Source organism: Salvelinus alpinus, chromosome 29, assembly GCF_045679555.1.
Source record: "Salvelinus alpinus chromosome 29, SLU_Salpinus.1, whole genome shotgun sequence".
Classification (NCBI taxonomy): Eukaryota; Metazoa; Chordata; class Actinopteri; order Salmoniformes; family Salmonidae; genus Salvelinus; species Salvelinus alpinus.
Genome location: NC_092114.1, coordinates 20,184,853 through 20,210,384, shown reverse-complemented (window position 1 = coordinate 20,210,384; position 25,532 = coordinate 20,184,853). Strand labels below are relative to the sequence as shown.

General features: G+C 44.1%; 1 protein-coding gene across 1 annotated transcript in view; it reads left to right on the top strand.

Moving 5' to 3' along the window:
• The window catches only part of LOC139559256 (potassium voltage-gated channel subfamily KQT member 4-like), a 143,828-nt gene that overhangs the window by 94,366 nt on the left and 23,930 nt on the right, over positions 1-25,532 (top strand). The window contains exons 2-4 of the mRNA XM_071375075.1: positions 15,502-15,592; positions 18,569-18,695; positions 22,297-22,472. Coding sequence (XP_071231176.1) covers positions 15,502-15,592; positions 18,569-18,695; positions 22,297-22,472 — 394 coding nt within the window. The remainder of the gene's footprint in view (positions 1-15,501; positions 15,593-18,568; positions 18,696-22,296; positions 22,473-25,532) is intronic.

The following is a 25,532-nucleotide window of genomic DNA, read 5'->3' as shown; positions in this document are numbered from 1 at the left end:
GAATGAATGAAATATTCTTATTAAATACTTTTTTCTTTACATAGTTGAATGTGCTGTCAACAAAATCACACAAAAATTATCAATGGAAATCAAATTTATCAACCCATGGAGGTCTGGATTTGGAGTCACACTCAAAATTAAAGTGGAAATCCACACTACAGGCTGATCCAACTTTGATGTAATGTCCTTAAAACAAGTCAAAATGAGGCTCAGTAGTGTGTGTGGCCTCCACGTGCCTGTATGACCTCCCTACAACGCCTGGGCATGCTCCTGATGTGGTGGCGGATGGTCTCCTGAGGGATCTCCTCCCAGACCTGGACTAAAGCATCCGCCAACTCCTGGACAGTCTGTGGTGCAACGTGGCGTTGGTGGATGGAGCGAGACATGATGTCCCAGATGTGCTCAATTGGATTCAGGTCTGGGGAACGGGCGGGCCAGTCCATAGCATCAATGCCTTCCTCTTGCAGGAACTGCTGACACTCCAGCCACATGAGGTCTAGCATTGTCTTGCATTAGGAGGAACCCAGGGCCAACCGCACCAGTATATGGTCTCACAAGGGGTCTGAGGATCTCATCTCGGTACCTAATGGCAGTCAGGCTACCTCTGGCGAGCACATGGAGGGCTGTGCGGCCCCCCAAAGAAATGCCACCCCACACCATGACTGACCCACCGCCAAACCGGTCATGCTGGAGGATGTTGCAGGCAGCAGAACATTCTCCACAGCGTCTCCAGACTCTGTCACGTCTGTCACATGTGCTCAGTGTGAACCTGCTTTCATCTGTGAAGAGCACAGGGCGCCAGTGGGGAATTTGCCAATCTTGGTGTTCTCTGGCAAATGCCAAACGTCCTGCACGGTGTTGGGCTGTAAGCACAACCCCCACCTGTGGACGTCGGGCCCTCATACCACCCTCATGGAGTCTGTTTCTGACCGTTTGAGCAGACACATGCACATTTGTGGCCTGCTGGAGGTCATTTTGCAGGGCTCTGGCAGTGCTCCTCCTGCTCCTCCTTGCACAAAGGCGGAGGTAGCGGTCCTGCTACTGGGTTGTTGCCCTCCTACGGCCTCCTCCACGTCTCCTGATGTACTGGCCTGTCTCCTGGTAGCGCCTCCATGCTCTGGACACTACGCTGACAGACACAGCAAACCTTCTTGCCACAGCTCGCATTGATGTGCCATCCTGGATGAGCTGCACTACCTGAGCCACTTGTGTGGGTTGTAGACTCCGTCTCATGCTACCACTAGAGTGAAAGCACCGCCATAATTCAAAAGTGACCAAAACATCAGCCAGGAAGCATAGGAACTGAGAAGTGGCCTGTGGTCACTACCTGCAGAACCACTCCTTTATTGGGGGTGTCTTGCTAATTGCCTATAATTTCCACCTGTTGTCTATTCCATTTGCACAACAGCATGTGAAATGTGTTGTCAATCAGTGTTGCTTCCTAAGTGGACAGTTTGATTTCACTGTGTGGGGGTACAGGTTAGTCGAGGTCATTTGTACATGTACTGTAGGTAGGGGTGGAGTGACTATGCATAGATCAAAAAGCATATCAAGATCCGGATATGGACCTCAGCCAAGAGAAACATATCTGAAATCAATATAGCTTGAATATGCTGAGAACCCAGATATGTGATGTATACAGTCGGTATTTACATTTACATTTACATTTACAGTGAGGGAAAAAAGTATTTGATCCCCTGCTGATTTTGTTCGTTTGCCCACTGACAATGAAATGATCAGTCTGTAATTTTAATGGTATGTTTATTTGAACAGTGAGAGACAGAATATCAACAAAAAAATCCAGAAAAACACATGTCAAAAATGTTATAAATTGATTTGCATTTTAATGAGGGAAATAAGTATTTGACCCCTCTTCAAAACATGACTTAGTACTTGGTGGCAAAACCCTTGTTGGCAATCACAGAGGTCAGATGTTTCTTGTAGTTGGCCACCAGGTTTGCACACATCTCAGGAGGGATTTTGTCCCACTCCTCTTTGCAGATCTTCTTCAAGTCATTAAGATTTCGAGGCTGACGTTTGGCAACTCGAACCTTCAGCTCCCTCCACAGATTTTCTATAGGATTAAGGTCTGGAGACTGGCTAGGCCACTCCAGGACCTTAATGTGCTTTTTCTTGAGCCACTCCTTTGTTGCCTTGGCCGTGTGTTTTGGGTCATTGTCATGCTGGAATACCCATCCACGACCCATTTTCAATGCCCTGGCTGAGGGAAGGAGGTTTTCACCCAAGATTTGACGGTACATGGCCCCGTCCATCGTCCCTTTGATGCGGTGAAGTTGTCCTGTCCCCTTAGCAGAAAAACACCCCCAAAGCATAATGTTTCCACCTCCATGTTTGACGGTGGGGATGGTTTCTTGGGGTCATAGGCAGCATTCCTCCTCCTCCAAACACGGCAAGTTGAGTTGATGCCAAAGAACTCCACTTTGGTCTCGTCTGACCACAACACGTTCACCCAGTTGTCCTCTGAATCATTCAGATGTTCATTGGCAAACTTCAGACGGGTATGTATATGAGCTTTCTTGAGCAGGGGGACCTTGCGGGCGCTGCAGGATTTCAGTCCTTCACGGCGTAGTGTGTTACCAATTGTTTTCTTGGTGACTATGGTCCCAGCTGCCTTGAGATCATTGACAAGATCCTCCTGTTTAGTTCTGGGCAGATTCCTCACCATTCTCATGATCATTGCAACTCCACGAGGTGAGATCTTGCATGGAGCCCTAGGCCAAGGGAGTTTGACAGTTGTTTTGTGTTTCTTCCATTTGCGAATAATCGCACCAACTGTTGTCACCTTCTCACCAAGCTGCTTGGCAATGGTCTTGTAGCCCATTCCAGCCTTGTGTAGATCTACAATCTTGTCCCTGACATCCTTGGAGAGCTCTTTGGTCTTGGCCATGGTGGAGAGTTTGGAATCTGATTGATTGATTGCTTCTGTGGACAGGTGTCTTTTATACAGGTAAGAAACTGAGATTAGGAGCACTCCCTTTAAGAGTGTGCTCCTAATCTCAGCTCGTTACCTGTATGAAAGACACCTGGGAGCCAGAAATCTTTCTGATTGAGAGGGGGTCAAATACTTATTTCCCTCATTAAAATGCAAATCAATTTATAACATTTTTGACATGCGTTTTTCTGGATATTTTTGTTGTTATTCTGTCTCTCACTGTTCAAATAAACCTACCATTAAAATTATAGACTGATCATTTCTTTGTCAGTGGGCAAACGTACAAAATCAGCAGGGGATCAAATACTTTTTTCCCTCACTGTAAGTCATTTAGCAGACGCTCTTATCCAGAGCGACTTACAAATTGGTGCATTCACCTTATGATATCCAGTGGAACAACCACTTTACAATAGTGCATCTAACTCTTTTAAGGGGGGGGGGGGGGGTTAGAAGGATTACTTTATCCTATCCTAGGTATTCCTTAAAGAGGTGGGGTTTCAGGTGTCTCCGGAAGGTGGTGATTGACTCCGCTGACCTGGCGTCGTGAGGGAGTTTGTTCCACCATTGGGGTGCCAGAGCAGCGAACAGTTTTGACTGGGCTGAGCGGGAACTGTACTTCCTCAGAGGTAGGGAGGCGAGCAGGCCAGAGGTGGATGAACGCAGTGCCCTTGTTTGGGTGTAGGGCCTGATCAGAGCCTGAAGGTACGGAGGTGCCGTTCCCCTCACAGCTCCGTAGGCAAGCACCATGGTCTTGTAGCGGATGCGAGCTTCAACTGGAAGCCAGTGGAGAGAGCGGAGGAGCGGGGTGACGTGAGAGAACTTGGGAAAGTTGAACACCAGACGGGCTGCGACGTTCTGGATGAGTATTTGTCACGAAGAGAGAAAATAGGATGTCCCATATCTCAGGATATTGAATGAGTCCATATCCGACCATAGGAAATGTCCATGTGTGATATTCAGAGTAATCCCAACATCATATACACTACCGTTCAAAAGTTTGGGGTCACTTAGAACGGTCCTTGTTTTCCATGAAACATACATGAAATGAGTTGCAAAATGAATAGGAAATATAGTCAAGACGTTGACAAGGTTATAAATAATTATTTTTAATTGAAATAATAATTGTGTCCTTCAAACTTTGCTTTCGTCAAAATCTTCAATTTGCAGAAATTACAGCCTTGCAGACCTTTGGCATTCTAGTTGTCAGTTTGTTGAGGTAATCTGAAGAGATTTCACCCTATGGTTTCTGAAGCACGTCACACAAGTTGGATTGGCTTGATGGGCACTTCTTATGTACCATACGGCCAAGCTGCTCCCAGAACAGCTCAATAGGGTTTACATCCAGTGACTGTGCAGGCCACTCCATTATAGACAGAATACCAGCTGACTGCTTCTTCCCTTTTTTTTTAATTTTTTTATTTTACCGTTATTTTACCAGGTAAGTTGACTGAGAACACGTTCTCATTTGCAGCAACGACCTGGGGAATAGTTACAGGGGAGAGGAGGGGGATGAATGAGCCAATTGTAAACTGGGGATTATTAGGTGACCGTGATGGTTGAGGGCCCTAAATAGTTATTGCATAGTTTGGAGCTGTGCTTTGGGTCATTGTCCTGTTATAGGAGGAAATTGGCTCCAATTAAGCGCTGTCCACAGGGCATGGCATTGCAAAATGGAGTGATAGCCTTCCTTCTTCAAGATCCCTTTTACCCTGTACAAATCTCACACTTTACCACCACCAAAGCACCCCGAGACCTAAATATTGCCTCCACCATGGATGACAGATGGCGTCAAGCACTCCTCCAGCATCTTTTCATTTTTTCTGCGTTTCACGAATGTTCTTCTTTGTGATCCGAACACCTCAAACTTATTTGTCTGTCCATAACACTTTTTTCCAATCTTCCTCTGTACAGTGTCTGTGTTCTTTTTCCCAACGTAATCTTTTCTTTTCATTGGCCAGTCTGAGATATGGCTTTTTCTTTGCAACTCTGGCTAGAAGGCCAGCATCCCAGAGTCGCCTCTTCACTGTTGACATTGAGACTGGTGTTTTACAGGTACTATTTAATGAAGCTGCCAGTTGAGGACTTGTGAGGCATTTGTTTCTCAAACTAGACACACTAATGTACTTGTCCTCTTGCGCAGTTGTGCACCGGGGCCTCCCACTCATTATATTCTGGTTGGAGACAGTTTGCACTGTTCTGTGAAGGGAGTTGTACACAGCATTGTACGAGGTCTTCAGTTTATTGGTAATTTCTCGCATGGAATAGCCTTCTTTTCTCAGAACAAGAATAGACTGCCAAGTTTTAGAAGAAAGTTATTTGTTTCTGGCCATTTTGAGCCTGTAATCGAACCCACAAATGCTGGTTCTCCAGATACTCAACTAATCTAAAGACGGCCAGTTTTATTGCTTCTTTAATCAGAACAACAGTTTTCAGCTGTGATAAGATAATTGCAAAAGGGTTTTCTAATGATCAATTAGCCTTTTTAAAATTATAAACTTGGATTAGCTAACACAACGTGTCATTGGAACACAGAAGTGATGGTTGCTGATAATGGGCCTCTGTACACCTATGTAGATATTCCATAACAAATCAGCCGTTTACAGCTACAATAGTCATTCACAACATTAACAATGCCTACACTGTATTTCTGATCAATTTGATATTATTTTAATGGACAATTTTTTTGCTTTTCTTTAAAAAAACAAGTACATTTCTAAATGACCCCAGACTTTTTTGAACGGTAGTGTATGTCTAAAAGACACATGAATTCAGAATGTCAGGATTTGGTGCATATCCACAAAACTCCAAATATACATTGGACATGGTCTGTATTCTCTAGAATATCAAAAACCAGTCATGTAAAGATATTGAACCCAGTCGGTGGGGATGTGATTATTGTATGTTTTGCATTTAGTTATGTTTTTGATTTTGGTTCCACGTTGTGAGCGGTATGTGTGCTGGTCCTGGTGGTTATGGGTGCGCTCGCAACCATGCCTGACCGGGCATCGGGCTGGGCTTTCCCTCCCTTGGAAAATCTCTTTGGGGCTTTGCCATGCCGGCGTCTGAGGTTGGGTGGGGGCAAGCGGTTGTTTTAATTGAATGAATAAATAAATAAACACTGATGGCATGGTGACAGATGGTTAAAAAAATCCATTGTGCCTGTTTTTTTTTTTCATTCCTATACTATAAAGGCCTCAGGATTCAAGTAAAGTCCATTTTTTTATTGCACTTGCAGTATGCATTTTCAAGAAAACATTTATAGTAGGTCAAGGCACTTACAAACAAAATGCCCATCCTAACTTCTATTAAAAGCCTACTTCCATGAAAAGTAATGTAGCTCAGAATGCTTCACCAAAAATGGCAGTCCATTCCCTATATAGTGCACTACTTTTGATCAGAGCCTTATGGGACCCGGTCAACAGTAGTGCACTATAAAGGGATTAAGGTGCCATTTGGGACGTAGACTCCTATGTTTCCTACTGTTGCTCAAAATGAAAGAGGCCTATTCTGGCTGTTTATTTGGACCAGGCTGTGTTTTCTGGCTGTTTATTTGGATCAGGCTGTGTTTTTGTGTAGCTGGACAGAGAGGTACTGTCTGTTTACAACTAGCTTGAATTTCAAAGAAACTTCAAATATACACAAGACACAACACTGTTGGATTTGAAGACATGTTTCCTTGCAGAGAGCCAAATGCTGCTGGAGAAGTCTCCTGTTTTTTTTCTCAGTCTGTAGTAAGAAACAGTGGTCAAACCAACCTAGAGTTGAGGTGTAGCTGAAAGGCAAGATTCCCATTGTTTTGTTAATGTGGTGAATAGATATGAATACTGTGTCTGTATATACACTGCTCAAAAAAATAAAGGGAACACTAAAATAACACATCCTAGATCTGAATGAATGAAATATTCTTATTAAATACTTTTTTCTTTACATAGTTGAATGTGCTGTCAACAAAATCACACAAAAATTATCAATGGAAATCAAATTTATCAACCCATGGAGGTCTGGATTTGGAGTCACACTCAAAATTAAAGTGGAAATCCACACTACAGGCTGATCCAACTTTGATGTAATGTCCTTAAAACAAGTCAAAATGAGGCTCAGTAGTGTGTGTGGCCTCCACGTGCCTGTATGACCTCCCTACAACGCCTGGGCATGCTCCTGATGTGGTGGCGGATGGTCTCCTGAGGGATCTCCTCCCAGACCTGGACTAAAGCATCCGCCAACTCCTGGACAGTCTGTGGTGCAACGTGGCGTTGGTGGATGGAGCGAGACATGATGTCCCAGATGTGCTCAATTGGATTCAGGTCTGGGGAACGGGCGGGCCAGTCCATAGCATCAATGCCTTCCTCTTGCAGGAACTGCTGACACTCCAGCCACATGAGGTCTAGCATTGTCTTGCATTAGGAGGAACCCAGGGCCAACCGCACCAGTATATGGTCTCACAAGGGGTCTGAGGATCTCATCTCGGTACCTAATGGCAGTCAGGCTACCTCTGGCGAGCACATGGAGGGCTGTGCGGCCCCCCAAAGAAATGCCACCCCACACCATGACTGACCCACCGCCAAACCGGTCATGCTGGAGGATGTTGCAGGCAGCAGAACATTCTCCACAGCGTCTCCAGACTCTGTCACGTCTGTCACATGTGCTCAGTGTGAACCTGCTTTCATCTGTGAAGAGCACAGGGCGCCAGTGGGGAATTTGCCAATCTTGGTGTTCTCTGGCAAATGCCAAACGTCCTGCACGGTGTTGGGCTGTAAGCACAACCCCCACCTGTGGACGTCGGGCCCTCATACCACCCTCATGGAGTCTGTTTCTGACCGTTTGAGCAGACACATGCACATTTGTGGCCTGCTGGAGGTCATTTTGCAGGGCTCTGGCAGTGCTCCTCCTGCTCCTCCTTGCACAAAGGCGGAGGTAGCGGTCCTGCTACTGGGTTGTTGCCCTCCTACGGCCTCCTCCACGTCTCCTGATGTACTGGCCTGTCTCCTGGTAGCGCCTCCATGCTCTGGACACTACGCTGACAGACACAGCAAACCTTCTTGCCACAGCTCGCATTGATGTGCCATCCTGGATGAGCTGCACTACCTGAGCCACTTGTGTGGGTTGTAGACTCCGTCTCATGCTACCACTAGAGTGAAAGCACCGCCATAATTCAAAAGTGACCAAAACATCAGCCAGGAAGCATAGGAACTGAGAAGTGGCCTGTGGTCACTACCTGCAGAACCACTCCTTTATTGGGGGTGTCTTGCTAATTGCCTATAATTTCCACCTGTTGTCTATTCCATTTGCACAACAGCATGTGAAATGTGTTGTCAATCAGTGTTGCTTCCTAAGTGGACAGTTTGATTTCACAGAAGTGTGATTGACTTGGAGTTACATTGTGTTGTTTAAGTGTTCCCTTTATTTTTTTGAGCAGTGTATATGCAAGCCACTTGCTAATGTATATTCTACCAGACATTTATCCCATAGTGTATTTGTGGCTTGTCATCCCATTTAGGATGGTTTGGTTTGTGTCCCGTTCTCACTCAGGCTACAAATATCCCCTCTCCTGGACTGGCTACATCGGTTGGCTGGGTTTGCTTTTGTAGTGGGGTGTCAGATGGGAAAAAAATCCTGCGGTTCAGGATGTCACCTCACCCCCAGGTTCATTGGCAGAGGGTCACAGCAGGCCATACAGGGTGACCGATCCAATGACCAGTCCTACAGTAGGTGTTTACGGGTGGAAGGGAGAAGGCAGGGACCCCCAGAGCAGGCCCAAATTGTGTCCGTTCAGAAAGTACAACAGCTGGGATGAGAGAGAGAGAGAGAGAGACACACAGACAGACACACACACACACACACACACACACACACACACACACACACAGAGAGAGAGACACACACAGAGGGAGAGATTTCAATTGTATACTCCTTACATCTGCTCTCCTCGTCTCCTTCTCAATACCCATTGGAGTAGGTCAGAAGGGAGGGACCTCTGGCTTTCTTATCCAATGGGTTTTTATGAGGAGAGCGGATGTAAGGAGTATGCAATTGAGATCTTCCCATAGAGGTACAGAGAGAGTATCCAGAAGGCCAGAAGGTGGTATTGCTTCTGACCAAATGCTTTTACCTGTCATGGCCAGTCTGATAATACAGTAATAAAAAGTAATCATTTTTCATTCATCTGGCCTGTTTTTGAGGAAAACTGATAAGGCTTTTGTCATTTTCCATTTCCCTGCATCAATCCATAAGGGCCTATGCAAAAAATGACATTAAGTGCTTACTGGTACGTTTTTAACCATGTTTCTTCTCATATAGTCATCAATACAGTAGCATTTCTCTCAATTTTAATTGTGACTCTCATTACCTTGTGAGACAGTGTTATTGACATAGTTTAGTCTGATATCAGTTTGTTTATATGGAAACCAAAAACCACTCGGGGGGAGCCATACAGCAGATTATACTCCATTTGACCTCCTCAGAGACAAAAGAGACTGTGCTGATTTGGTGGATTTTCTACTGATGCGCCTCCTTAATTGACATTTCTCTGAAGGGAGCTGGAGAAGGGTGGGGGGGTGTTGTGGCTAAAACTGTTCCCTCAGCTGAAATGTTGAAATGCGACCTCCCGCACATGGACAATGCATGGTCTATATATCATACGTTTTTACCGTTATCATTTTTCTGACCTCCAGGATTTTGAGGCAACGAACAACTAAGCAGATTTTGGTGGATTTTTTGCCCCAATGTTTCCAGTTAATTGCTGATGCACAAAGGGGGTGTTGTCTTTCAGACCTGGGCCAGGTTTCCTGATAGCGATGTAACTCAGGCTAAAGCGTGTTTTTAAGGATGCATCTTAAAAATAATGTCCATAATGTCCTAAAAGATGTCACACCCGTTTCCCGAAACACCGCGCAGTGCTCTCGTTACAAAGGGAAACTCAACTGTGTTACAGGCGCTGTCCCGTGCTGAAAATAATTCAAGAATATACTGTACACAATACAGTGCTCCCTTAAAGAGAATACATTTTCTGTAGCCTATTATGTATTATGTTTGCCATGTGTTATGTATTATTTGTGTTTTCTCCTGCTATTTTGTATGTTATGTTTGATATTTGTTTTCAGTTTGTGTAAACTGTGAGCATGAATGAATAAAGCCCAAGTCAGTCGCTTGTTCCATCGTCCGCTATAGAACATAAACGTCAGTCGCTTGTTCCCTCGTCCGCTATAGAACATAAACGTCAGTCGCTTGTTCCCTCGTCCGCTATAGAACATAAACGTCAGTCGCTTGTTCCCTCGTCCGCTATAGAACATAAACGTCAGTCGCTTGTTCCATCGTCCGCTATAGAACATAAACGTCAGTCGCTTGTTCCCTCGTCCGCTATAGAACATAAACGTGACCTAAAAATAGGATATGTTGACAAAGGTTTTTGTTAATGTTCTACAAGTCATTGTAGCTTAATGGCAGGCAGGAATTGCACTTCAAGTAAGCCTACAGATATTCTACAATTTAAAGTAATTCATCATGAAGTTAAGCGACATTGCCATAGACCTAATATATGTTGACCTCACGGTTATTGGTTAGGCTACAGGGAAATACGTGAGCTTTTAAATATAGGCCTAATATATACGAATATTGAAGCGCCGCAAATGGAGCATAATGGCTTAATACTAGGTAGGTCTATCGATTACACATACATTCATGTGATGTCAATATTAACCAAATGATATAATAGCTAGATTGTTATAACATTGTAAACTTAGGCTATTTATATGAAACTGTGATGATTTCTGCGGTCACAGGGAGACCGATGAGCATCTTCATTGTATGTTTAGCTGGGTTTTTCTGCGAGTAAAGTGATGCTGGAGGGCAAACGGTAGTCTAACTACGCACTTAGCTGTTCTACTAGTGGTCTGAGGTGATTTCAAATGCAACGTTAATAAAGACTGTTTTGGGAAATGGTTTGGAAATGTATAGCTGCAATATGTAACTTTGTTGGGCAACCTGACAAAATTCACATAGAAATGTGTGTTATATCGATCGTTCTATTGAAAGCAAGTCTAGGAAGCAATAGATCTGTTCTCTGTGCGCGATTTCTATGCTTCCCCTTAAGTTATATTTTAAATATTTTAGGTTTTGTACACAAGCTTCAAACAGCAGAAAATACAATATTTTTGGTTATGGAGAATATATTTCACTGTGGTTTAGATGGTACAATGATTATATACACTATACTCGCTTGTTTTGTCACAAACTGAAATTAGGCGAACTATTAGAATATTAGCAATCAGGAAATGATGGCGCGATTTCTGCGTAGTGCATCTTTCAAAAGGCTCTTAAGAGGGTTCTAAAGATTAACTTAGTCTTAAGATACTTTTGGGAAAGCGGGCCCTGGTGTACAGTTCTCAGACCTGTGTAATTTAACTATTATAATATGACCCCTGCAGACTGGTGTCGTATTCATTATGGCACACCATAGCAAAAAAAATTGCAGCGGAGAACTTAAGTGTTTTTCACACTGCAAGTTCAGCTAGTTCCTCCCTTTTTAAGTCCCTTTTCTACCTTTTTTTAGGAGGTCCTAAAGATGAAGCAAATGTATGCTTTCCATTTTGATTTGTGGGTTAATTAATGACAATTGAAGGAAGCGGTGGCCAGAGAATAATATGAGGTAGTAATGTTTTATTGGATGCGTTTTATGCCCAAGCGGCACAGTAGTGGCTGCCGCTGCGCGAAATGGGGCAGGCCGGCACAGTGGTGGCTTGTTGTTTGACGCGCTAGAATAACATGTGGTATAAGGCTTTGCACCCACCGGATCATATCCACAAGAAGTTATCTTTTGAATTACGTCCTATTCATCTATTCACAGAAGTGTTTGATCAGGCGAGGCACACACACACACACAAATATAGTAATTTGAGGGCGTTTGTTTATTCATTCATGCTCAGACATTAAGCTCTGCCCATGCCTCTGGTTACACTGTCAAACTCTGTTTTTGCTGCATTATAGTTGTTTTCCAGACAAAGACACATAAAACACATAAAAACACTACTGTGTTGTCACAAAAAACTTATAGTATGGAAAGTCACTCCTCAGACTAAGAGGTCACTCCTTCACTGTGTGTTAGTGTGCTGGGGTTTATGGTGAGTCAGTTTATTGTTCTGAGATTCAATCTTTATTTCAAGTGGTTCTAGATTTTAGGGACTGACTGGAATTCTTTAAATCTATAGACTTTTGTCTCTTTTCCTATCCTTGCTTAGTTCAACCTGGGGTTGAACTATTAAAACAATATAACCCAGAGGTGGAGGTAGACAATCCTCTAAAACAATATGACCCGGGGGTGGACGTGGACAGTCCTCTATTGAAAATGTTTGACCCGGAGGTTGACGTGGACAATCCTCTATTAAAACAATATAACCCGGGGGTGGACGTGGACAATCCTCTAAAACAATATTACCCGGGGGTGGACGTGGACGGTCCTCTATTGAAAATGTTTAAACTGGAGGTGGACGTGGACAGTCCTCTATTAAAAAGGTTTAACCCAGGGGTGGACGTTGACAATCCTCTATTAAAACAATATAACCTAAGATCAGTTTAGCCTTTTAGATCACAATGAGTTAGATTACAAGGACGGGGGAAGTTGCACATCCTAGATCAGCACTCCTCTGAGATGCATGATACATACGTCTCCTGGTGTATTCTCTCCCTGGTTGACATATTCCTCCCAACTGACCGTCTGAACTGTCCGGAGGATCTGTCAGATCTCTACGGCATATGTGTCTTGAGTTCCTTTCTTCCTCTTGCCCTAAAGGGTGGGGTCAGTCCTGTTGTAGCTACTACAGTGTGTCTGACTCTGACATTGTGTTGTTGTCAGATCCTCTGGGATTCCATCCCTGGTCACCCACACCAGTCAGTCATCCTCTTCCTTCCTTCATTTACAATGATCATCTGTGGTTGTGTGTGTGTGTGTGAGAGTCTGGAAGGAAATGGTTCTCCCCTATCTCCCTCTGTGTCCTTTCTCCCCTGTTTACTGTAAAGAGAAGGCAATGACTGGATGGATCGACTGTAGTAGACTCTTGTAGTGTGTGTGTGTTAGAGAGATGGAGATAGTGGATAAGGACAGGGAGTTCTCTGTCCACTCTGTGTCTTATTACTCTTTCTCTTTATTGTTAAAAAAAGTCAAGTTTCAAGGTTATTTGCCACATATGTGAATACAGTGGACATCTTACTCACCAGAGCTGAACAACATTATCACTTTGTCATTCATTACAGTGTTACCATCACCCTTGTTGTCCAACAGACTAAACATAATCACAATTATGGCTTTGTTGCCACACATTCCGTTAAACACTAACCTGTGTGATTGTCATTCCTTCAGTGATGACCCATCTATATCCACTCAGTGTGATTGCTCCATTCATACAGTAGTGTATCTTAGGTTAGATTGTTGTTGTCATAATAGAGGGTTTTAGCGGTCATGGCCTTCGTTAGCTCTCACCAGAGATTAGAGAGAATGTGCGTGAAAGAAAGAGGGAGAGGAGGGGGGAGTGTGATGGAGAATGTGTGTGATTGGGAGCAGGAGACTGTTTGGGGTTGTGAGAAGTGTTCTCATACTGTGAGACCTGGCCTCTACCTCAGCAGCTGCCACCTGGCTAATCCTACTGTGCTCCCAGAATATTCACATGAGAGAGGGAAAAAAAACTCCACTGGAATCACCTGGAATGGAGTCGGGGCAACGGCACTGCTCCAACTGTCAAAGAACCTTGTGCGTTCCAAAAGTACTGGTATTGTAATCAAATTGTATTAGTCACATGCACCGAATACAACCTTACAGTGAAATGCTTACTTACGAGCCCCTAACTAACAATGCAGTTTTAAAAAAAAACGGATAAGAAATGAAAGTAACAAGTAATTGAAGAGCAGCAGTAAAATAACAGTGGGACTATATACAGGGGGGTACTGGTACAGAGTCAGTGTGCGGGGGCACCGGTTAGTTGAGGTAGTATGTACATGTAGGTAGAGTTATTAAAGTGACTATGCATAGATGATAACAACAGAGAGTAGCAGCGGTGTAATTGTCTGGGTAGCTATTTGATTAGCTGTTCAGGAGTCTTATGGCTTGGGGGTAGAAGCTGTTTAGAAGCCTCTTGGACCTAGACTTGGCGCTCCAGTACCTCTTGCCATGAGAGGTAGCAGAGAGAACAGTCTATGACTAGGGTGGCTGGAGTCTTTGACAATTTTTAGGGCCTTCCTCTGACCCTGCCTGGTGTAGAGGTCCTGGATGGCAGGAAGCTTGGCCACGGTGATGTACTGGGCCATTCGCACTACCCTCTGTAGTGCCTTGCGGTTGGAGGCCGAGCAGTTGCCATACCAGGCAGTGATGCAACCAGTCAGGATGCTCTCGATGGTGCAGCTGTAGAACCTTTTGAGGATCTGAGGACCCATGCCAAATCTTTTCAGTCCCCTGTGGGGGAATAGGCTTTGTCGTGCCCTCTTCACAACTGTCTTGGTGTGCTTGGACCATGTTAGTTTATTGGTGATGTGGACACCAAGGAACTTGAAGCTCTCAACCTGCTCCACTGCAGCCCCGTCGATGAGACTGGGGGCGTGCTAGGTCCTCTTTTTCCTGTTATCCACAATCATCTAATTTGTCTTGATCACGTTGAAGGAGAGGTTGTTGTCCTTGCACCACACAGCCAGGTCTCTGACCTCCTCCCTATAGGCTGTCTCATCGTTGTCAATGATCAGGCCTACCACTGTTGTCATCGGTAAACTTAATAATGGTGTTGGTGTCATACCTGGCCATGCAGTCATGAGTGAACAGGGAGTACAGGAGGGGACTGAGCACACACCCCTGAGGGGCCCCTGTGTTGAGGATCAGAGTGGCGGATGTGTTGTTACCTACCCTTACCACCTGGGGGCGGCCCGTCAGGAAGTCAAGGATCCAGTTGCAGAGGGAGGTGTTTAGTCCCAGGATCCTTAGCTTAGTGATGAGCTTTGAGGGCACTAGGGTGTTGAACGCTGAGCTGTAGTCAATGAATAGCATTCTCACATAGGTATTCCTTTTGTCCAGGTGGGAAAGGGCAGTGTGGAGTGCAGTAGAGATTATATCATCAGTGGATCTGTTGGGGTGGTATGCAAATTGGAGTGGGTTTAGGGTTTCTGGGATAATGGTGTTGTGAGAATGTGTGTCCACTCAGCATGCCAGAAATTCTGTGCAGAGTACAACACCATAACTGTAATTATCAAATACATCTACTGTGGACACAATGCAAGGCTGGATGAATGTGTGACATTGTCCCACAGAAGTAACCAGTGTCCATTGTTCCGCACACTCACGTTAATAATCTATACTAGAGGACAATGAACTACAATGAAAAAGAAAACCATTTCTATCTAATAGCCATGGTCTGTTTCTCCCTCTCTCACCATATAAACACTTGTCTGCCTAATATCTATTTTTGTGTCTGTCTAAGCATTTGGCTATGTTTAGAGTGTATGTTGACCGGTCTGTGTGTGTGTTACAGTTCCTGCTGGTGTTCAGCTGTCTGGTTCTGTCTGTGTGTGTGTTACAGTTTCCTGCTGGTGTTCAGCTGTCTGGTTCTGTCTGTGTTCTCCACCATACCAGACCATCAAAAGATAGCCAACGAAGGCCTCTTCATCCTGGTAAGCCGTCAGCCCCCGTCTCCTATCCTCCACCATACACCCAGCTCCAGGGGCCAGGTGTACCAAGTGTCTCAGTGTAGGAGGGCTGATTTGGGATCATTTAAAAAAAAAAAATATATATATATATTTTATTTTTTACACTAACAGTACAAATTGCCCCTGCCAAGTGCCAACCCACCTTAACACGAGTTTAAATCAGTAATGTGTTAGCCTGAGTACCTGTCTGGTTTTGCTTTCAACATCACTATATCATTGCCTTGTTTGGCAAGACAACAACAGGTTCGAGAAAGCGGAGGCAGACTGGAACCTACAGTAGCTAAGTTGATATACTGTTAGTGTAAACACTGGTTATCACACTGAATCTTCCTCTCCATTTATCTGACTAGCCCAGAATTGCCCAGGCATTGCTCCTAAGTGGTAGGATGGTTTAGGGGCAGCTATATAAACCATATACTGTAACATCATTTCTCACACCTCGGTTCAAATACTATTTGAAATCTTTCAAATAATTTGAATGTTTACTCTAGCCTGCCTGGAGTGCCATATGGGTGGGGTTTGTACTTTTGGGACTGTTCTATTGGCTCCATTGTGCCAGGCAAGCTCAATTAAGCTTAGCTAAAGTATTTGAAATGATTCCGAATAGTATTCGAATCCAGGTCTGCCAATTCCTGGACCGTGTGTGTACTGCATTTGTCTGAGTGTGTTTATAACATCATACCGGGGAAGACCTACAGAGTGTCTGATTCTGCGTCCTGTCACACCTGCCGCTGAGTGTGTGTGTGTTCCGCGAAGGAATGGCAGTGTAAGAAACGGTGGTGTAAGCAGGCGGGAGGACTCAGGTGTTGTTGAGTATACAGGAAATCCCAGACATGAACCAGTAATCCAAACAGCCATAATCACTACTTCCTCTTTCATCTTTAGGAGGATGGCTTTCTGTTTTTACTCTCTGCCTCTTCCACCTGTTTAATTTCCCTCCCTTCCTCTCACTTTTTTTCTTCTTTTACACTCTGCCTCTCCTTTTACTCTCTCTCTCCCTCGTCCCCCCTCTCTCCCTTTCTCTTTTTATCTCTTTCTCCCAATCTTTCTTGCTCTGTTTCTCTCTCCTGTTTGCCCTCCCCTCTAACTGTTAATTAATGGTCAAACTTGTATTTTATGATTCTACATAATGACATTCACTCTTTGAATCAATCTTTTAGCCATTATTGAGCTTTGCTTACGTGAACATTACTGTAATGGAAGATTGAGCCAATTTACCCGCTAATGCAAATTAAATATGGGAAATGGAACAGAGATAGAAAACATGAATTAATTACTATATACATTTGAAGTTGGAAGTTTACATACACCTTAGCCAAATACATTTAAACTCAGTTTTTCATGCTTCCTGACATTTAATCCTAGTAAAAATTCCATGTTTTAGGTCAGTTATGATCACCACTTTATTTTAAGAATGTGAAATGTCAGAATAATAGTTGAGAGAATTAGTTATTTCAGCTTTTATTTCTTTCATCACATTCCCAGTGGGACAGAAGTTTACATGCACTCAGTATTTGGTAGCATTGCCTTTAAATTGTTTAACTTAACTGCCTCATTCTTCCTGACAGAGCTGGTTTAACTGAGGCAAGTTTGTAGGCCTCCTTGCTTGCACACACTTTATCAGTTCTGCCCCCAAATTTTTGTGAAATACCTTGACTTTGTTGTCCTTAAGCCATTTTGGCACAACTTTGGAAGTATGCTTGGAGGAAAACGGGGGATGCTTGCAAGCCGAAGAACACCATCCCAACCGTGAAGCACGGGGGGGGGGGGGGCAGCATCATGTTGTGGGGGTGCTTTGCTGCAGGAGGGACTGGTGCACTTCACAAATTAGATGGGATCATGAGATAGGAAAATTATGTGGATATATTGAAGCAACATCTCAAGACATCAGTCAGGAAGTTAAAGCTTGGTTGCAAATGTGTCTTCCAAATGGACAATGACCCCAAGCATACTTCCAAAGTTGTGGCAAAATGGCTTAAGGACAATGAAGTAAAGGTATTGGAGTGGACATCACAAAGCCCTGACCTCAATCCTATAGAAAATTTGTGGGCAGAACTGAAAAAGTGTGTGCGAGCAAGGAGGCCTACGAATCTGACTCAGTTACACCAGCTCTTTCAGGAGGAATGGGCCAAAATTCACCCAACTTATTGTGGGAAGCTTGTGGAATGCTACCCAAAATATTTGACCCAAGTTAAACAATTTAAAGGCAATGCTACCAAATACTAATTGAGTGTATGTAAACTTCTGACTCACTGGGAATGTGATGAAATAAATAAAAGCTGAAATAAATAATTCTCTCTTCTATTATTCTGACATTTCACGTTCTTAAAATAAAGTGGTGATCCTAACTGACCTAAAACATGGAATTTTTACTTGGATTAAGTGTCAGGAATTGTGAAAAACTGAGTTTAAATGTATTTGGCTAAGGTGTATGTAAACTTCCGACTTCAACTGTATATTTTGATTTGTTTAACACTTTTTTGGTTACTACATGATTGTGTTATTTTATAGTTTTAATGTCTTCACTATTATTCTATTCTGGTAAAAATAAAGAAAAACCCTTGAATGAGTAGGTGTGTCCAAACTTTTGACTCGTACTATATATAGCACCATATTTGGCAACACTGACAGTGACTAAGGAGAATGATTTTGTCTGTTTTCACTCCCATTCTCTTTTCTTTGTCCTTCTCTAACTCTCTGTCCATTGTCACAGATTATCATTTTGTAAACAGATGGTGAGCTTCTTTAACTGACCTTGCTGTGACCCTATGCTGATCTGTGGTGTTAAGTTGGTTTCCTCATAATGACCCATGACTGACCCTCTCCCTCTGTCTCCCCCTAGATGAGGTTGTAATGATCATGGTGTTTTCTCTCTCTCTGTCTCTGTCTCCCCCTACAGGAGGTTGCAATGATCGTGTTGTTCTCTGTCTCCCCCTACAGGAGTTTGTGATGATCGTGGTGTTTGGTCTGGAATACGTTGTGAGGGTTTGGGCATCTGGCTGCTGCTGTCGCTACAGAGGATGGCAGGGGAGACTACGCTTCGCCAGGAAACCCTTCTGTGTCATAGGCAAGATGCTGTCTCTCTCTGTCTCTCTCTCCCTGTCTGTGTGTGTGTGTCTATTCACCGACAAGATAATGTGTAAGTATACAGTCGTGGCCAAAAGTTTTGAGAATGACACAAATATACATTTTCACAAAGTTTGCTGCTTCAGTGTCTTTAGATATTTTTGTCAGATGTTACAATGGAATACGGAATTATAATTACAAGCATTTCATAAGTGTCAAAGGCTTTTATTGACAATTACATGAAGTTGATGCAAAGAGTCAATATTTGCAGTGTTGACCCTTTTTCAAAACCTCTGCAATCCGCCCTGGCATGCTGTCAATTAATTTCTGGGCCACATCCTGACTGATGGCAGCCTATTCTTGCATAATCAATGCTTGGAGTTTGTCAGAATTTGTGGGTTGTTGTTTGTCCACCCGCCTCTTGAGGATTGACCACAAGTTCTCAATGGGATTAAGGTCTGGGGAGTTTCCTGGCCATGGACCCAAAATATCGATGTTTTGTTCCCCGAGCCACTTAGTTATCACTTTTGCCTTATGGCAAGGTGCTCCATCATGCTGGAAAAGGCATTGTTTGTCACCAAACTGTTCCTGGATGGTTGGGAGTAGTTGCTCTTGGAGGATGTGTTGGTACCATTCTTTATTCATGGCTGTGTTCTTAGGCAAAATTGTGAGTGAGCCCACTCCCTTGGCTGAGAAGAAACCCCACACATGAATGGTCTCAGGATGCTTTACTGTTGGCATGACACAGGACTGATGGTAGCGCTCACCTTGTCTTCCCGGACAAGCTTTTTTCCGGATGCCCCAACCAATCAGAAAATGGATTCATCAGAGAAAATGACTTCACCCCAGTCCTCAGCAGTCAAATCCCTGTACCTTTTGCAGAATATCAGTCTGTCCCTGATGTTTTTGCTGGAGAGAAGTGGCTTCTTTGCTGCCCTTCTTGACACCAGGCCATCCTCCAAGTCTTTGCCTCACTGTGCGTGCAGATACACTCACACCTGCCTGCTGTCATTCCTGAGCAAGCTCTGTACTGGTGGTGCCCTGATTTTGCAGCTGAATCAACTTTAGGAGACGGTCCTGGCGCTTGCTGGACTTTCTTGGGCACCCTGAAGCCTTCTTCACAACAATTGAACCGCTCTCCTTGAAGTTCTTGATGATCCGATAAATGGTTGATTTACAGTGGGGAGAAGTATTTGATACATTGCCGATTTTGCAGGTTTTCCTACTTACAAAGCATGTAGAGGTCTGTACTTTTTATCATAGGTACACTTCAACTGTGAGAGACGGAATCTAAAACAAAAATCCAGAAAATCACATTGTATGATTTTTAAGTAATTCATTTTCATTTTATTGCATGACATAAGTATTTGATCACCTACCAACCAGTAAGAATTCCGGCTCTCACAGACCTGTTAGTTTTTCTTTAAGAAGCCCTCCTGTTCTCCACTCATTACCTGTATTAACTGCACCTGTTTGAACTCGTTACCTGTTTAAAAGACACCTGTCCACACACTCAATCAAACAGACTCCAACCTCTCCACAATGGCCAAGACCAGAGAGCTGTGTAAGGACATCAGGGATAAAATTGTAGACCTGCACAAGGCTGGGATGGGCTACAGGACAATAGGCAAGCAGCTTGGTGAGAAGGCAACAACTGTTGGCACAATTATTAGAAAATGGAAGAAGTTCAAGATGGCGGTCAATCACCCTCGGTCTGGGGCTCCATGCAAGATCTCACCTCGTGGGGCATCAATTATCATGAGGAAGGTGAGGGATCAGCCCAGAACTACACAGCAGGACCTGGTCAATGACCTGAAGAGAGCTGGGACCACAGTCTCAAAGAAAACCATTAGTAACACACTACGCCATCATGGATTAAAATCCTGCAGCGCACGCAAGGTCCCCCTGCTCAAGCCAGCGCATGTCCAGGCCCGTCTGAAGTTTGCCAATGACCATCTGGATGATCCAGAGGAGGAATGGGAGAAGGTCATGTGGTCTGATGAGACAAAAATAGAGCTTTTTGGTCTAAACTCCACTCGCCGTGTTTGGAGGAAGAAGAAGGATGAGTACAACCCCAAGAACACCATCACAACCGTGAAGCATGGAGGTGGAAACATCATTTTTTGGGGATGCTTTTCTGCAAAGGGGACAGGACGACTGCACCGTATTGAGGGGAGGATGGATGGGGCCATGTATCGCGAGATCTTGGCCAACAACCTCCTTCCCTCAGTAAGAGCATTGAAGATGGGTCGTGGCTGGGTCTTCCAGCATGACAACGACCCGAAACACACAGCCAGGGCAACTAAGGAGTGGCTCCGTAAGAAGCATCTCAAGGTCCTGGAGTGGCCTAGCCAGTCTCCAGACCTGAACCCAATAGAAAATCTCTGGAGGGTGCTGAAAGTCCGTATTGCCCAGCGACAGCCCCGAAACCTGAAGGATCTGGAGAAGGTCTGTATGGAGGAGTGGGCCAAAATCCCTGCTGCAGTGTGTGCAAACCTGGTCAAGAACTACAGGAAACGTATGATCTCTGTAATTGCAAACAATGGTTTCTGTACCAAATATTAAGTTCTGCTTTTCTGATGTATCAAATACTTATGTCATGCAATAAAATGCAAATGAATTACTTAAAAATCATACAATGTGATTTTCTGGATTTTTGTTTTAGATTCCGTCTCTCACAGTTGAAGTGTACCTATGATAAAAATTACAGACCTCTACATGCTTTGTAAGTAGGAAAACCTGCAAAATCGGCAGTGTATCAAATACTTGTTCTCCCCACTGTAGGTGCAATCTTACTGGCAGCAATATCCTTGCCTGTGAAGCCCTTTTTGTGCAAAGCAATGATGACGGCATGTGTTTCCTTGCAGATAACCATGATTCGAAGCACCACCCTCCTTTTGAAGCTTCCAGTCTGTTATTTGAACTCAATCAGCATGAGAGTGATCTCCAGCCCTGTCCTCGTCAACACTCACACCTGTGTTTAATGAGAGAATCACTGACATGATGTCAGCTGGTCCTTTTGTGGCAGGGCTGAAATGCAGTGGAAATGTTTTTTGGGAATTCAGTTCATTTGCATGGCAAAGAGGGACTTTGCAATTAATTGCAATTCATCTGACCACTCTTCATAACATTCTGGAGTATATGCAAATTGCCATCATACAAACTGAGGCAGCAGACTTTGTGAAAATTAATATTTGTCATTCTCAAAACTTTTGGCCACGACTGTACTTACGATACATGTACGGAGTAGCATTTACATACATACATACATACATACATACATACATACATGGTTTCCAAAGAGCAGTAGCAAATGCATAGTTAATGATCTATTGATATGTGTCTGAGCTTACTGGGACTGAGTGTGTGTACTGGATGTGCATTGTGCAGCTCTCTTTCTCTTAGCCCATCTCTCTCCTCTTTCTCCTCATCTCTTCTCTCCTTCCACCTCCTCTCTTTCTCTTAGCCCATCTCTCTCCTCTTTCTCCTCATCTCTTCTCTCCTTTCACCTCCTCTCTTTCTCTTAGCCCATCTCTCTCCTCTTTCTCCTCATCTCTTCTCTCCTTTCACCTCCTCTCTTTCTTCCCCCTCTTTCTCCATAGACTTCATAGTGTTTGTGGCGTCATTGGCGGTGATCGCAGCGGGTACCCAGGGGAACATCTTTGCCACCTCTGCCCTGCGCAGCATGCGGTTCCTCCAGATCCTCCGGATGGTACGCATGGACAGACGAGGAGGCACCTGGAAACTACTGGGCTCTGTGGTCTACGCCCACAGCAAGGTGGACACACACACATGCACACACACAGTGGATGATGAAACGACTAGTATTAGTGATATGTGGTCAAAGCAAAATTAAGGTGGGTGTCATGCCAACCACAACACACCCACAGATACTGTACACATACTGAACGGTTAGGGTCACCTACCTCAGAAACTATATCCACCTTAGACTGGTAGTTAGGATAACCACTCTGAAAAGTTACAGCCAAATACACTGCACACAAACACTCAGGGATGTCAGGTGATGGTGATGATTATAGTGTTGTCAGGTGATGATTATAGTGTTGTCAGGTGATGATTATAGTGTTGTCAGGTGATGATTATAGTGTTGTCAGGTGATGATTATAGTGTTGTCAGGTGATGATTATAGTGTTGTCAGGTGATGATTATAGTGTTGTCAGGTGATGGTGGTGGTTTATAGTGTTGTCAGGTGATGATTATAGTGTTGTCAGGTGATGGTGGTGGTGGTTTATAGTGTTGTCAGGTGATGGTGGTGATGATTATAGTGTTGTCAGGTGGTGGTGGTGATTATAGTGTTGTCAGGTATGGTGGTGATGATTATAGTGTTGTCAGGTGATGGTGGTGATGATTATAGTGTTGTCAGGTGGTGGTGGTGGTTTATAGTGTTGTCAGGTGATGGTGGTGGTTTATAGTGTTGTCAGGTGATGGTGGTGATGATTATAGTGTTGTCAGGTGGTGGTGGTGGTTTATAGTGTTGTCAGGTGATGGTGGTGGTTTATAGTGTTGTCAGGTGATGGTGGTGGTTTATAGTGTTGTCAGGTGATGGTGGTGATGATTATAGTGTTGTCAGGTGATGGTGGTGATGATTATAGTGTTGTCAGGTGATGGTGGTGATGATTATAGTGTTGTCAGGTGATGGTGGTGATGATTATAGTGTTGTCAGGTGATGGTGGTGGTTTATAGTGTTGTCAGGTGGTGGTAGTGGTGTTTATAGTGTTGTCAGGTGATGGTGGTGGTTTATAGTGTTGTCAGGTGATGGTGGTGGTTTATAGTGTTGTCAGGTGATGGTGGTGATGATTATAGTGTTGTCAGGTGGTGGTGGTGGTGATTATAGTGTTGTCAGGTGGTGGTGGTGGTGATTATAGTGTTGTCAGGTGATGGTGGTGGTTTATAGTGTTGTCAGGTGATGGTGGTGATGATTATAGTGTTGTCAGGTGGTGGTGGTGGTTTATAGTGTTGTCAGGTGATGGTGGTGGTTTATAGTGTTGTCAGGTGATGGTGGTGATGATTATAGTGTTGTCAGGTGATGGTGGTGATGATTATAGTGTTGTCAGGTGATGGTGGTGATGATTATAGTGTTGTCAGGTGGTGGTGGTGGTTTATAGTGTTGTCAGGTGATGGTGGTGATGATTATAGTGTTGTCAGGTGGTGGTGGTGGTTTATAGTGTTGTCAGGTGATGGTGGTGGTTTATAGTGTTGTCAGGTGATGGTGGTGATGATTATAGTGTTGTCAGGTGATGGTGGTGATGATTATAGTGTTGTCAGGTGGTGGTGGTGGTTTATAGTGTTGTCAGGTGATGGTGGTGATGATTATAGTGTTGTCTGGTGGTGGTGATTATAGTGTTGTCAGGTGATGGTGGTGATGATTATAGTGTTGTCAGGTGGTGGTGGTGGTGATTATAGTGTTGTCAGGTGGTGGTGGTGGTTTATAGTGTTGTCAGGTGATGGTGGTGGTTTATAGTGTTGTCAGGTGATGGTGGTGGTTTATAGTGTTGTCAGGTGATGGTGGTGATGATTATAGTGTTGTCAGGTGATGGTGGTGGTGGTTTATAGTGTTGTCAGGTGATGGTGGTGGTTTATAGTGTTGTCAGGTGATGGTGGTGATGATTATAGTGTTGTCAGGTGGTGGTGGTGGTGGTTTATAGTGTTGTCAGGTGATGGTGGTGGTTTATAGTGTTGTCAGGTGATGGTGGTGATGATTATAGTGTTGTCAGGTGATGGTGGTGATGATTATAGTGTTGTCAGGTGGTGGTGGTGGTTTATAGTGTTGTCAGGTGATGGTGGTGATGATTATAGTGTTGTCTGGTGGTGGTGATTATAGTGTTGTCAGGTGATGGTGGTGATGATTATAGTGTTGTCAGGTGATGGTGGTGATGATTATAGTGTTGTCTGGTGATGGTGGTGATGATTATAGAGTTCTCAGGTGATGGTGGTGATGATTATAGTGTTGTCAGGTGATGGTGGTGATGATTATAGTGTTGTCAGGTGATGGTGGTGATGATTATAGTGTTGTCAGGTGATGGTGGTGATGATTATAGTGTTGTCAGGTGATGGTGGTGATGATTATAGTGTTGTCAGGTGATGGTGGTGATGATTATAGTGTTGTCAGGTGATGGTGGTGATGATTATAGTGTTGTCAGGTGATGGTGGTGGTGGTTTATAGTGTTGTCAGGTGATGGTGGTGGTGGTTTATAGTGTTGTCAGGTGATGGTGGTGGTGGTTTATAGTGTTGTCAGGTGATGGTGGTGGTGGTTTATAGTGTTGTCAGGTGATGGTGGTGGTGGTTTATAGTGTTGTCAGGTGATGGTGGTGGTGGTTTATAGTGTTGTCAGGTGATGGTGGTGGTGGTTTATAGTGTTGTCAGGTGATGGTGGTGGTGATTATAGTGTTGTCAGGTGATGGTGGTGGTGATTATAGTGTTGTCAGGTGATGGTGATTTATAGTGTTGTCAGGTGATGGTGGTGGTGGTGATTATAGTGTTGTCAGGTGATGGTGGTGGTGATTATAGTGTTGTCAGGTGATGGTGATTTATAGTGTTGTCAGGTGATGGTGGTTTATAGTGTTGTCAGGTGATGGTGGTTATGATTATAGTGTTGTCAGGTGATGATAGTGTTGTCAGGTGATGGTGGTGATTATAGTGTTGTCAGGTGATGGTGGTGATTATAGTGTTGTCAGGTGATGGTGGTGATTATAGTGTTGTCAGGTGATGGTGGCGATTTATAGTGTTGTCAGGTGATGGTGGTGATTATAGTGTTGTCAGGTGGTAGTGGTGTTTATAGTGTTGTCAGGTGATGGTGGTGGTTTATAGTGTTGTCAG